This window comes from Thunnus albacares, chromosome 19 (assembly GCF_914725855.1).
Source record: "Thunnus albacares chromosome 19, fThuAlb1.1, whole genome shotgun sequence".
In the NCBI taxonomy this organism is placed as follows: domain Eukaryota; kingdom Metazoa; phylum Chordata; class Actinopteri; order Scombriformes; family Scombridae; genus Thunnus; species Thunnus albacares.
This window is the reverse complement of record NC_058124.1, coordinates 5,220,152-5,234,678: the sequence shown is the minus strand read 5'-3', so window position 1 is coordinate 5,234,678 and position 14,527 is coordinate 5,220,152. Positions and strand designations below refer to the sequence as shown.

The following is a 14,527-nucleotide window of genomic DNA, read 5'->3' as shown; positions in this document are numbered from 1 at the left end:
AATAAAGACAGTCAAACTTTTGAATAAAATACAATTTTGTTTTTTTTAAATTGGTATTGGGTTTGTGATTTTATTCATACAGTAAAGTTCTTCTATTAAAAACAGTGCAGACTTTCTGCTATTGTATTCCTTGCGTCAGCAGGGTGCCAGGAGAGGAGACTCATGTGAATCTTATCAGTCAGCTACAGAGGGGATGTATGGAGTGGGAAAGCACAAGCAAAGGAAAGCACCGAAACAAGGACAGGGTATGAGCTGACCTACAGTACGACCCTGTAGTCTTGCACAATAACACAGGGACTCAGGAAGGACCAGTTTCACCAGGATCAACTGTTTTGAGGAAAAATACGAACCCTATTGTGCAAGACATTTGAGCATTCTGAGAGACTTGGAAGGTCAAGGACTCGATGTGAAATGAAACTGAGAACAAAATATTCTTAACTGTATAATCCAAAAAGGTAGGGATATAAAAATCAATCTACATTAACATCTATTCAGGGAAAATCTATATCACACATCTGGCAGATTAAAAATGAATGCTAATGCTCAGTAGGGTACTTCAAAAAAAAAAAAAAAAACAATGAAATTGTTCTGGCAAAATAAAGCTAAATGAAAAAGCTGCTCATAAAGAAATCATGAATCACAGCAATTAAAACTGGATTGTTGGACATGGATGCCATAATCAAATTCATGTTTTTATGAGTAAGCACAGCGCTAGGCCAAGTTGGAAAGGCAATACGCTGCACTGTATGCTCATGAATAAAGATATGAGATCCATGTGGCCAGTGTGTCGCTCCAGCTTCTACAGCCAGACAGAGTCCCAAACTACACCTTCCCGGCCCAAATGTTCTTCTGAAGCTGGGACAAACCTCAGTAGCGTGTACTGTGCCATGTTGTGTTCAGTGAGTCCAAACCATCAGCTCCTCCTTTATAGGCCCGTACCAGTGTTTACACACTTCACGCTCTATCAATATCATTTACTATAAATCACAGATAAATCAGCTACTATTAATGTTGACAACTTTGCGATGCATGTAATACAGTATGTTTTTAGAATGACTTATTCCACTTACAAGCCAGCCACTGCTTTCAGTTCAAACCAATGTGAGACATCAACACGCTTGAGACAAGTAATCTGTTATAGTGAAATTTGGTCAGTGTTGGGACCTAGCTGCAACTTTACTCATAAATCATGGAATATTCTGTTTCAATCTTTAAAGTCTTTGCTGAAAATGTTTGCATATCTCTTTCTCTCTTTTAAATAAATTACTGTGTTCTGTTATTACAAAAACTTCCCGTCAGCTCCCTCATCATTGTTCAGCAAGGAAGCCCAAAAAGGAACATTTTGTCTTAAAAAGACGACTTGATTTGGCTAACAGAGACTACTGAAGCCTCATCACAGGTTCAGCTGGACCTTGGAATACATTTTTACACAGAATAAAGACTATTGATTCTGTCCCCAGTCTTTTACAATCAAGTCCCGCCAAGAGGGATAGTAGGTATGATTACAGCAATCAATAACTCTTTCTTGTGTACATATGACATATGAGTCTGGAATTAAGATAGGCTTGATCCTTGAAATCCAAATGTATCCTTTAACTTTATCTATGAATTAAATATGACACAGGTGCAAATCAAGCCATGTCTGCAATATTCAGCTGTATCAATGAGCTAAATATAGAAGAGGTAACTTTATTAGATTGTCAAAAAAAAGGTAGTTTTTTTAACTTTTCTGAAGCTAAAAGCATAGATTGTGTTCTAGACTGTCATTTCAAGTGCAGGTCAGAATATCTGAAAAAGATATATAAAATACACACACTGAAAGAGGCGAATGGCAGTTGAAATCCAAGTGCTTGAAGAAGTATAGTTTCAATGAAAACACTAGTTGTGAACTCAGCAGCTTCATGCTTTTAAAAAATGGCTGCTTGACCGTCGACAGAGGTTTCCAATATCAGGGCTTTCCATTAGACTCAAAGGAAGAATACAAAATAAACTGTGCCATCAGCTGTATGACCGTGATAAAGTAACCCAAAAACAAGATTAATGGACAGACTGACATGCAGTTAGATTTATACATGGAAAGATACTGAAACCAGTGGCTGTCAGGAGGGTAGCAAGATTGGCAGTAATTTAGAGTATCCATGATTTGTATTAAATGGGTCTTAACACAGAAAAATACAGGTATGGTCCTGTAACTGACAACCATGCAAATAGTGTAAATGTAGCCAAGACTGAGAAAAGTGATCACTGTGTCTCTGTGAACTCCTGGTGGTCAGCTGAATGTAACTTTGCCATCGTCTTTCTTGTATTGTACTGTAGAACTACTTCAATAAATTGTAGTGTAGTGCTGCAAATTATTCATCGTTTACCATGAATTAAAATACAATTCATGATACAGTATAGTGGGTTTTGCAGTTTAATGAATTTGGATCAACTTGCATGTGATTCAGAATCTTTTGTTTTTGTAGACTTGATTATATTGCTGATATTATCTTAAAGCTTACTGAAGATCTTTGGCCTGTTTCTCCCATCAAGCCTTTCCAAAGTGGCCTGTGTTTAAGCTGAAACCTCAGGAGGAGTGATGAGTTTGGCTTGCAGTCATGAGCAAATGTACAACAGCACAGAGGTCTGGTTGTGGCCTTCGGGGCAGAGCTAAAGCTGATGGGACTGGAATGGTTTAACTACACTTATGAGTCTAACATCTCACCTTTTCACACCCAACAATAAACTCACAGGACAGTATGAAAGAAAAAAAAAAGAAGAAAGACAGATAAACCAAGGTAAACAAACGGAAATGAACGCAGCAAAAATCAAAAGACAGATTTTTGAGGAAGATTTTCGAGCAGGCGAGGCTGGTATGCGACTAGCAACCTGACACACAAGAACACACACTTCACAACGACAATGCAGTCTATCACATGTACTGACTACAATGAAAACTACATTCAAGCAATACTAAGCCTAAAAAGCTGAAGCGCTTTTGAAAAAAAAAAAAAAAAAAAAAAAAGTGCAGCTAACAGAAAAACTCACCTGCTATCAGTGTCCAAACCCACAAAGTCCTTCTTTTCAAAGGGCACACAGAGCAAAGGGATCTTATCACCAGATTTGTCTGTGGCTCGGTCAAGCCGCTTGGACTCCAGAACGATAAATATCGACTCCACAAAGTCTTCCACTCTCTTCTCCACATCAGAGCAGTCTTCAAAGCTGGGATAGAAGGCCACATCTGTCCGCTGCTGCTCTGCAATCTCCCCCTGGAGCCCAAACACCAGCAAGCGTGAATCGTACAGCGTGGAGCTGTACACCTCCTTCTGGCCGTGGAAACGCTCAGCCGTCTGGGGCCACTCCTTGCCCGAGCCGCAGGTGGTGATGGAGATGAGGCCCACCACCTTGCGGTGTGTCTGGAAGTCACCCCACTCGTTGTTCTCTGGCAGGTAGTGGTGGCGGTAGCGGATGTAGAGGAGACGCTGAGAGTCCCGGATGCTCACCTGGCTCACGCTGGCGATGCGCTTATAGATCTTGAAGAACTGGTCCTCGGGTACAATGCCGACTGGCTGGACCACCACCAGTACTGTCTGGTGGTCCTCGGCACATTGCATGTAGTCTGGGACACTCATCCTCACATGTGGCTTCATGGGACAGAGAAAACAAAGACATTTATTAGAGCAGATTATATTCCTACTTTTTGTCTCATCAATGACCTTTTCAAGTTTTAACTGATACCATTTCTTTAGTAGGATGTAGATCCAATGAAAACTGTCCACAGAAAAAACATGTTGCTGTTGATTTTTTCTGTCATTTTCAATGATGTGAGAACCACAAACAAAGGTCCATTCATCTCCATTGTATTGGTGTGGAGAAGGAGACATTTCAGGAGCAAATATCTCAACACTTGGGCAGACAAAACCAAAACTATCTGCATGAAAAGACACCAGATAGTCGCTCTAGATACGGTCAAATATCTCATGAAACAGAACAAAAGAATGCATACATACATAACAACGATCAGTGAAAAAGTGTTTTGATCTCAGGTTATATCATCATTGTCAAAATACATAAAGAATAATATAAAATTATTTATACAGTCAGACAGTCTTCTATTGTTAGTCCCATGAGTGTCCTCTGTGGTATCAAAGCCTTTAACCTTAACAGACATCAGCTGTGTTTGTGTACAGTGTGACGTGTACTCCAAAACAACAACAACGTTTGAATGAAAAAGTGTTGTTTGGAGTTTCTTGTGTATGCAGGATGGAAAACTGAATCCCAGCGACTGCAAATTAGTCCAAAAAGTAATGTTTCTAACAAATGTATCTTTTCCCGAAAAGCAAAGCAACACCTGCTGCTGTCTTCTGGTTAAACATAAACACAGCAGTATCAGTTATAAGTGGCAATATCAATATCAACACCTGGTACTTACTAAAACAATGGCTCTCACTTCGTTAGTTTCCTTTTTTTTAATTAATTCTATACCACCGCGAATAGCTTACGTTAAGATATTACTCTGCTTGTGTCAGCTAGCTTAGCTCAGCTAGCTAACCTATGAACAGTCTGCTCGTGACAGTCACACAGTAACAACGCTGACTGCAACAAACAGGTCATTACTGCACATATCAGCTTCGTACGGTCTGGTGTCTTTAACACTTATGCCATTAATATATAACTTTATCTCGCGTTACCTTAGCAGTAAATTGTCAGGTTTCACAGCTTCCTCCTTTGGACCAGTGTTTATCCACACTGAAGTAACAGCAAAACTTCCGGCCAACATTTTCAGAATAAAACCCTCACAGGATAATACACCTGAGTGAAGTAATGTACTTAAGTACGATTCTGAGGTACTTGTTCTTTACCCCGAGTATTTCCATCTGATGCTACTTTATACTTCCACCCCACAACATTTCAGAAGGAAATATTGTACTTTCTACTCCACTACATTTATTTGACAGCTTGAGTTACTTTTCAGTTGAATATTTGACACAATTGATAATATAACAAGCTTTTAAAATACAACACATTGCTAAAGATAAAAGCAGTGCTTTCCAACCTTTTTGGCTTTTGACGTCTTACAAAAAGCAGTGTGTAGTCGGGGTCACATTTCAGATGTCTATGAGTTGTTAACAGCTCCACCAAATAGCGATTTTTCCCTCTAAACTTCTCACATGCTTTCATTTCAATAAATGTTCAAATGATTCAATATTTCACCAAAAATCAACGATTAGTTAAATATATATCAGTCAGAGGGACCAAACCACTACTTAAACTGCATTTTGCTGCTAATACTTATTTACTTTTACTGTAGTAAGATTTTTCATGCAGGACTTAAATTGCTGTATTGGTACTTTTAGTTAAGTAAAGGATCTGAATACTTCTTCCACCACTGGGGTCAGGATGATATTAACTTATTATAACTAGTATTTATTCTCTCTAACCAAATAGTGAACCTCATTTTTTTTAAATCCAAATTGCCCAGTTGTATGAAAACACCAGTTCACAACCAAAATGTCATATTATCAATGTCAATTATTACATGAAAAATATCTGATAATATCTGAAAAATAGCCCAAAGTTACCATCTGTCCCTGTTTCTTTGTTAAGGGGTTAAATCACAAACTTGGTCATTTGCACTTGAACTGCTTCTTCATTGTTGCCACATTTGAAGCTGTATAGGGACAGGTGTGTGTGTGAATGATATGTACATGTTAAGGAGGAAATTATCACTTAACTTATCAGCCAAAGTAATGAAAATTAGTCTATCGCAAGGAAGTTCAAATAAAACTACTACCCAAATTATATAACAATGCAAATGATCATTACTATGCACAACACAAAGAGAAATTGTGATGTTTAGTAACTATGAGCGCTGACTCAACAGTACGGTATTTAACTTCTCTAATTAATGCACACCGGGTCTTAATTGGTAACACCTGCACATCATAAGACTCATGCTCGTGCTTCATCATTCACCGGTTAAGCAATTATGGCAATTAAAAGCAAATCAATTTTAATGAATTCACTTCACTTTTACATGGAATTTAACACAGAAATACTTCAAAAACTGTAACTAACAAAAACACTACGATTTAAAGGCAATTAGAGGCTCACAGTATCGTCCTTTTTCTAAATTGGTAGGCTAATTAACAATTTGTTTCTCAAACTCGACAGACAGAACAGGAAGACCTTCCTCACTTACTTCTGTTGCACGCACACAACGGACCGCACACCAACAAAATGAAGCAACATAAGTTGTAAATTAAGTCCCACAACCGAGCTATCTAATGTAACTTTTCTCTATATATTGTTACTTTTCTCTGCCTGTATCTGTAGGTGCCGTTCAGTTCGCTTACGATCGCTAATTAGCAGAAATTTGAGCTGCGCAGTCTGACGTCACGTTAGCTGTAGGCTACATGATTGGTGGAACAAACGACAATCAGCAAAATAACCAATCAGAACCATAACATATAGAACAGTCCTGCCTTGTCATTAAGTGCCCTTATTTAAAATATTTCTAATGTGTTTCAATTGTGTTAAGCATGCCACAACCGACTGGCTGTTTTTGCTTTTAATTAGAAAGTGAATCCCTCCTTTCCTGCTAACTCTCGGTAGCTTGATTATTTTCTTCTTCTTCGTCTTCCTCTTCTTCTTTAAAGGTAGAAGTGAAATGTGCTACATCAGCTCCACCTAGAGGATATAAGAAGTAATATTCATTTTAATATTACTTCATTGATATAAATTGTAGTTTTCAAATAACTTTTTCATGTAAGTGACCTCAGGACACAATTATATGAAACTAGACTTTTACCTTTAAATTTAGACTAACTAACTCAGTCTGTGTGTAAAAAATTAATATGTTTATGCTCTGGTCCTGACATTCATTGTTGACAGTCATTAGATTTTCAATATACAATATATTTGTATGGATTTAGTGTTGTCATGATACAACACAGCTATGAGCTACTGACACTGCAAAGCCAGAGGGCGGGGGATTTGTCATCCGTGTGACTGTATTGGCAATCAGAATATTCCACTGACTTGCAAATTAGAAATGTGAGTGGGAAATGTCTCCACACTATCCTGTAAAATTCCACATTGAAACGGGGACTGAAACTTATGAATAGAAAACCACACAAATCAAATTTAATTTACACTGATGCTGAATCTTGAAACTGGAGTTTTTTCTGTTTTCAAGATGAAATTCAAACTTGAAATTCATGTAATGCCCAATTTGGTTGGTCCCACAGATGAATAAAAAAAAAATTCAGACAGGTAGATTCAACTCCATTTTATTTTTTTACCCATAAATCACTTTTCACAATCTTCTTGGAAGACATCAGCATTTTATTCCCTATTTTCTTCTTTTTTTGGCCAAGGGGAATTGGTCCAAAAGCAAAGCAGGAGCTCAGAGAGAGAGACATGGAATGTCTAAAACATGGTTCATAGTGAATATACATCAATAACAGGCAAACATCTACAACCATCGACTTACAAAACAGTGCACAAACATTGTGTGTAAAAGCTGTCATTACTAGGGATCCCAAACCGTAACAACACAATTTTGAAAGCAGGGGGGGTTGACAGATGTTACAAGAGAGGGAAACCATGTTGTCCTCAATTAAAAAAAAAACAAGACATGAGACCTGATACATGAACAGTGTATTCCGAGTGAGATCAATCAACTGAATGAATGTAAATACATAAAAAGCACAAATAAGTGAAGCCTTCATTTTTCCCATGTGGTGAGTGTTCCCTAGTTGAAGACTGAGTCAGGTCCATTTAAACACACCAGCTTTGAGCTTTATCTCTGTTCAGAATGAGGCAGGGTTTCAGTGCATAGTCACATTACTGCATCTTCATGCCCAGGACAAATCAGTGTAACTGTAACATAAAAGAAACAGAAGTAGGAGAAGCTACGTTGTCAAAAGCTAAAAGATTCACATCTTTTCAGTCCGATCATTTACACGCCATTCTAAATGTTTGGCGCCAATCAGCCAACAATACAGAGCACTCCTTGGTGCCAGAGATGAAGCTTTCAAGTTATACAGTAAAATTATGGAAAACGTAGAAGATGGCAGGTAAGTGCTATTACTACAGTGAATATCCACCTGCAAAAGCGCATTACAGATATATATTGGCACCAAATGTGACATTAGGAACTACGTTCATCCTGTTTTAGTGGATGCTAAAATTAAACAGCTATCTACTGAAATGTTTAACCACTGTTTCCTTTTGTAATTTTGGACCATTGGAGACCATAATGAATACTGACGGTGTTTGGATCCCAAATGCATTTTTTTGATACTAGTCACCAACATGTGCGTAGCAAGGAATTTAAAATACTGAGTCCAAGTCCCTCCACCGCACAACTACCCCCCTCAGAAAAGTTTTGAGTTGGACTTTTCATATTGTGTTTATTTAGATTTTATTTTAACTATTCAATCATCTTTAAATTTGATTTCTACATAAGGGTCAAACCCTTCTCCAAAATGCCAGGAATACATTTTGGGAAATACTGAATCCTTTTCTTGTTTCTTTTCCTGTTGGCCTAAAGGTAGTAAACTTTTGACCACTGGTAGCGCTATGGAGCAATGTTTTTACAAGTGGGTTTGTATCATGCACGAGGACGCACACGCACGCTTGCAGGTGGTGCAATTCACATCCTGCCACTGCTTCCATGAAAAAACCACTGAAAAAACAGTCGGTAATAACATGTCAGCACACAGAGCGACGTGCCAACAAATGCAGTGAAGAAGAAGACTAGAAAACAAACATATATGTAAACAATGTATGATTAAAAAAAATTGTTTCAATCAGCTTTGGAAATGTTTTATGAAGGATATGTACTCAACACGTTTGTTCGACCTCAAGATAAAAAAAACACTGGATGTAAACTTAACTTCTGTTTCAAAAAACTTGACAGATAACCTTTAATGTGTCAGACAAGTACTAGTTTCTAGCTTGTTTGGTTTTTTATATATATTTTTAATTTTGTCCTGAAATGCACTTTTTGAGTTCTGGTGGCATTATTGCCCCTTCACACTGTTCAGATCAGTGCAGGACCTCAGTGGACTACAGTCTGGTCCCATTTCAGTACCAAACTACTTATCACATACTACACAAGGTGACCAATGGACCAAAATCACAAAAAGTTGTAAAGGCCAAAAAGGCCTCTTTTAGCTGCTATAATTGAAAATGTACTGGGTTTAAAGGACATCACGATCCTTGCTACTTCAGTGTGCATTTTCATCCATATGAAGTACAAATAGAGTGCCGTCATGTGCAACATGGGAACTTGAAGGCTACAGATAAAGACAACAAAGTAGTTAAGACTGAGTGATTATGGTGTGTTTGGTCTGCAGAGGATCAGGAAGATTCTGGGTTGAATGTTGTCATCCAGTGGATTAGTTAAATCTCCAGCGATCATGTGGCCGCAGCCAAGATTAGTCGACCTAATTACTGCACATTTAGACACCCCGTTGATTCCTAGGATCACTTTGTAACACTAGTGTGTCAGACAGGAAAGAAAAGTTTGAGAGGAATCAAAGGAAAGAACAGAAAAGAACAGAACACAAAAATAAAACAGATTAAGACTGATTGAGAGTCAAATGGTGCAGTAGGGGGAATGTGTGTCTTCTGATTATTTGGCATTATTCTTCATTATGGCATTGAACATGGGTGGACACTGCCAGTGGTGTCAAGAGAGACTGGATAAAGGGGGTCCTTCAGGGCAAAGGGTGGGCGAGGGGTGGGTACTGTAGGTAGTTGTGGGGATGGACTAAGTTGGAGAATCACACGCCGCCCTCAGTCAGTTTCAGAAATTGTTCCACTGTATCTGCTTCCACCGCCTCAGAAAACATTTCATAGTTCTGTGGAGAAGAAAATGCCATGATAGTCAATCAGCACACAGGTAAACAAAGACATTTTAAAATGCAGACAGGCTGTTGTCAGGTTTGTGTGCTTTCTGCAGCCTGTGTGCGTATCCAGCTGAAGATCAACTGTGAGGGGAAAAAACTCCTCTCTGTAACACCACTGGACAATCCAGAGATGATTGAGTGTTTCTGTTGTTCCAACAACTCCAACAGACTGAGAAGTACTCCCTAGTAGAGCTGCAACAAACGATTGTTCTTATTATCGATTAATCTGTCCTTTATTTTCTCGATTAATCCATTAGTTGTTTGGTCCATAAAAGGGCAGAAAACGTCCTTGAATGTCTTCTTTTGTCTCGACCAACAATCTACAACCCAAAAATGTTCAGTTTACAGTCATAGAGGACTAAAGAAACCAGAAAATATTCACATTTCAGAGGCTAGAATAAGAGACTTTGGACATTTTCTTCTTAAAAAAAATGACTCAAAATGATTAATCAATTATCAGAATAGTTGGCGATTAATTTAATAGTTGGCAACTAATCGATTAATCGACTTCTCGTTGCAGCTCTACTTCCTAGTAAAAGTACATTTCAGCAATCTCAAGTCAAACTTTCATTATTATCAACCAGGACCATCAGTATTTGAATCAAGTTGCTCTCAAAATATAAGGTGTGCAAGATTTAGAAGGGTTAGTGGGGTTTAGTGTCAGCTAAACATGAGAAGCTGCTACCTGAACATTTTATACACTTTGCTAATAAGGAAGAAAGAGGTGAGATAAAAGATCTGATAACAAATATATTAATTCCATGTATTTTGCAAATCTGGGTGTAAGAACTCAGAGTCATACACACTGATGCACCCAAATGATCTTGAAATGAGGTCATTTCATTTTCACTCGCATATGCAGCAAAATGCAGTGTTGTAAAGGAGAGCGGCTTTGATATCAGTGAAGAAAGGATCTGCGTTTGATCAGGTTTATCTTAGCCAATACCGATCATTTCACAATCCGATCAATCAACATCTCTCTGTCCTAACTACAGTGTACATTGTTGAAACATAGCAAACATACAAATAGACAGAAATGTGCTGAGGGAACCATGAAAGAGGAACAAACTTGTCAGAACTTCCTTTCCAGCCTGCAGCAGCTCAGTGTTTAATATCCCTTTAATCACCAGAGAGGGCCACCCCTTGCCAAATCCAAGTGATCTCTACAAATTCAAGCTATTCCATCATTTTAATTCATCCTACTGTAATTATCCCAGAGTTAAGCGTCAGCTAGATTTCTACAGTGACATTCAAAAGTTATTGTATTAGAAAACCGATGGAGAGGTTAAAAATAAGCCTCACCCCGCAGTACTTGTCTTCGTTGAACAGCTGGGGAGGGACAGCCGTGGGGTTTCCTGCTTTGCTTCTCATTTCATCGCGAAGCTCGCCGCCCACGGAGATGTCGATGAGCTCATACTGGATGCTTTTACTCTCGAGGATTCGGATCACTTCTGCCTGTTGAGACTTCACCTGGAAAAACAACAGCTCCCATCAGAGATTCGCTCGGCGCCAACGTTAACAGCAATCAACTCGTTCAACCGTTGCAGCAAAGTCAACAACTTCTAATCCTGTTTTTACTAACAACATTTCAAAGAACAAAGAAGAGAAAAAGATGATTTTTCTGACTGTTGAGCTAGTAGTCTGTGTGATTAATACTATGCAATCAAAAGGCCAGCAAACAGCTTTGAGGAACTATTCAAATCAACCTTATGATATTATCTATTCAAGGGCAGGGGCATAGAGACATTACTCAGAGCAAAGTGCTGTAGTAAAAAGAAGAAAAAAAAACATTATATGATTTAAGGACTTTTTTTTTTTACTATGCGCCTTTAAAAAGCACTAGTGTTATCTGGCTTGTGGGTGGTGATTAATAGACCTGGTGAACACTCTGCTATCTTTTTGGGCGACTGAGGAAGTTGGGAGGGGGGTTTTTGTAAAAATGACCACACCTAAGCACAACACTAACTGGAAACCCACAAGCTGGCATTTAGTTTTCCCCACACACACACACACACTCATTGTGAGGCCAGTTCCATGTTCTTAAATAAAAAAAGGGAACTGCTTGTGCGTGTTTCACTAAATTGTGGAAGCAGTTAAACGTTCCTCTGAATCATTGGAGCTGTGGCCGGCAGTGGCTATTTTGAAAAATGTTACTCAATACAAGTAATCAGCACATGCATATGAATATGAAAATACATCACTGGCTAATATATGACATGTGTTGAAGACAGCGGACAGAGGATTGAAACTGGGTGTCAGTGGGGAATGACCAATCAAAACCTCTCCGATGCTTTATCTAAAAGGTTTCTACAGTAAACCGGATATAAGCACATACAAATAGGTATCACTGCACATGAGAGGGTTAAAAACTCATGCAGGTCACAGAGCTTTTTCACTACATGAATTCCTCACATGTAATAGATAGCAGATGTTTGACCCCGTGTGTAGTCATGCGCTGTTTTCATAAAGTGCTGCAAAAATGAGTGTAACAAGGAATATTGTGTTTTCCAGCATCTGCACATTTACTGATATCTGCAGAGTCTTAATGCCTACCAGTTCAACTCCATCCATCCTACTGTAGTGTCTGCAAATCTACTGCAAAACTACATTACAAAATCTAACTATTTTATCTTATAGTGCTTATCAGCGAAATCAGTCAACAAATAATGTGAACTTCTGACTTCTTTCCTAATTAAAGGATCTACTGGTTAATTCGGCTTACATATAATCCAAAAGGCAGCTTTTACTAAAGTAACATTTGTAATTGTATTACTGCTTCTCATGCTGGCTTAACACAAACCTGCTGTAATATGGACTAGTTAGCAGGTGTACCCATTTCAAACGATGAGCTTCCTTTAAAAAAAAAAAAAGTGTTGTTTAGAGTATTTGGTGAATGCTGGACTGATAACTATCTATCTAAAAGGGTTATAAGGGTTACTTGTCATAAGCAAGGTTACCTTAAACTGCCTGATTTTTAAATGAAGTTTGGTTTCTCGGTACAGGAAGCGGATATATGGTCGGTACACTTAGCTCTATGACTTAGCTATTGAGGCCAGTCTTACATACCAAAATGAGACAATAATAGTGTCAGTTTTAGAATAAGTAACACGGTTGTTGTTATTGTGTTGGAGAAATTTCTGGAAACATAGCTAGCCAAACATGCTAAATAAAAAAAACACCTAGCCTTTACCAAGATGAAGGAAATGAAGTGGAGTGATGCACACTGGCTCGTCTTCGCACCTCCTTTATGTTTTTGTTAAATTTACAACTTTCATCCTCATTACGCCTACAGTCTGGTAATGCTGACGTTACAATAGCGATATAAATGAGTAGTGGGTTGCATAGGCCCGCTGCACTGTTAGTCAGCAGGAAGCTATTACTGATAGGGTGCTGGGTGTGTCTGTTGGACTGAGCTTTGTTAGCTGCTGCCTCTGGAGCCAAAAACACAAACACAAGGTTCAATTCATTAAATTCACTTATGGCTACTTGACTCACCGTCCGTGAGGCAGTAACGGTGGTGTAATACAGTTTGATCCCCATAGCTGCAGGTCCTTGTGCTCCCTTTGTGTATCTGCGGGCGTGTAGCTCTGCGCTCTCTGTCGTCAAGTTCAACTCTCATCGATCATTACAAGGAAGAAGGCGACAGTGCTTTCAAAATAAAACACGTTTTTACTTCGAGGGAAATGGGGGTGAAACAAGGCGGAAGTGCCTTAAACCTGCATTCTCTCTTTTGGCCAGCAGGGGACGACTCCACTGGTTGCAGAAAGAAGTCCAATTGTATGTAAGTTTAAGTTTCTTTCTCACTTAATTTATTACCTCAGTAAACAATTTCCTAATGAGTTTATGGTCTCAGTCACTGGGTTCAAGTCTTCTTCAATACAGCATGATGTTCATTTTGTAAATCATGGTCCCATTTAGAGTGAAATAGATGATAAAGCAGGCTATGCTTTAGGGCGTGGCTAAATTGTGATTGACAAATTGCTACCACACGACAGCATTGGTTATGTATGTTATGTATCTTAACCCCAGATTAGGGTTAGGGTTAGGGTTAGGGGTGCACTGTGCTAACCAAGCTAGCACCTAGCAGCTAGCGTTAGCATCATCTCCACCCTCTCATCCAAATCATGGTCCAAATATGGTCACTTGTGGCTCCAAAAATCCAAAATGGCAACAGTCAAAATTCCAAATTCAAGGCTTCAAAATGGAAGTCCACAAACCAATGGGTGACGTCATGGTGGCTATTATTTTTTTAGTCTATGGGGTGAAACAATAGGCAAACATGAACATTGTGAAAGGTACAATATATGATTGTTTCCTGCATTAAAAATGTTGCTGTGTGGCAACACATTCTGAAATCTCATATATGGAAGCATCCATGAATCATGGTAAGATTAACCTTCTAGAGAGCCCTTGGGCACAAATGTGGCGCTGGACCCCTATTAGCCCACCATTCCTTCCCTTGCTGTGTGAACTATGTACAGTGTTAGAGATATTAAATGGTCCCAGATTTGCTGGTTGTAAGCACAATATCAGCTCAGCTAATGAAGGTCTTAAAACTAGATTTTAACAGAGACTTTCTTCAAGACAGGACCTCAAGATCAGGTAATAAAGCAGGATCCACCTGAAGA

At 38.8% G+C, this 14,527-nt stretch overlaps 2 protein-coding genes across 8 annotated transcripts in view; both read right to left on the bottom strand.

The window, feature by feature from the left end:
- The window catches only part of trappc9 (trafficking protein particle complex subunit 9), a 213,591-nt gene extending 207,240 nt beyond the window's left edge, over positions 1-6,351 (bottom strand). For 5 of the 7 annotated variants that reach the window (XM_044335377.1, XM_044335380.1, XM_044335382.1 and 2 more), the window contains exons 1-2: positions 6,182-6,351; positions 3,028-3,623 (exon numbers count right to left, since the gene is read on the bottom strand). In XM_044335377.1, coding sequence (XP_044191312.1) covers positions 3,028-3,611 — 584 coding nt within the window. In that variant the 5' untranslated portion in view covers positions 3,612-3,623; positions 6,182-6,351. Of the gene's footprint in view, positions 1-3,027; positions 3,624-4,411; positions 4,577-4,670; positions 4,767-6,181 lie in introns of those variants that run through there. The other 2 variants (XM_044335378.1, XM_044335379.1) reach the window with 2 other exon arrangements.
- A 904-nt stretch (positions 6,352-7,255) lies between these two features.
- Positions 7,256-13,530, bottom strand: sh3bgrl3 (SH3 domain binding glutamate-rich protein like 3). The gene is made up of 3 exons (XM_044336231.1): positions 13,395-13,530; positions 11,202-11,369; positions 7,256-9,851 (listed from the first exon to the last, which is right to left on the bottom strand). Exons 1-3 carry the CDS (start codon positions 13,437-13,439, stop codon positions 9,774-9,776), a joined length of 291 nt encoding a protein of 96 aa, XP_044192166.1. The 5' UTR covers positions 13,440-13,530; the 3' UTR covers positions 7,256-9,773.
- Positions 13,531-14,527: the final 997 nt, after the last annotated feature.

What these genes read in the sequence shown, in the direction of transcription:
- sh3bgrl3 (XM_044336231.1), bottom strand. Translation starts at nt 13,439, where the DNA reads ATGGGGATCAAACTGTATTACACCACCGTTACTGCCTCACGGACG. An exon ending in CCGTTACTGCCTCACGGACG is followed by an intron (nt 11,370 to 13,394) that starts GTGAGTCAAGTA and finishes TTGTTTTTCCAG; the next exon opens with GTGAAGTCTCAACAGGCAGA. An exon ending in ACGAAGACAAGTACTGCGGG is followed by an intron (nt 9,852 to 11,201) that starts GTGAGGCTTATT and finishes TCTTCTCCACAG; the next exon opens with AACTATGAAATGTTTTCTGA.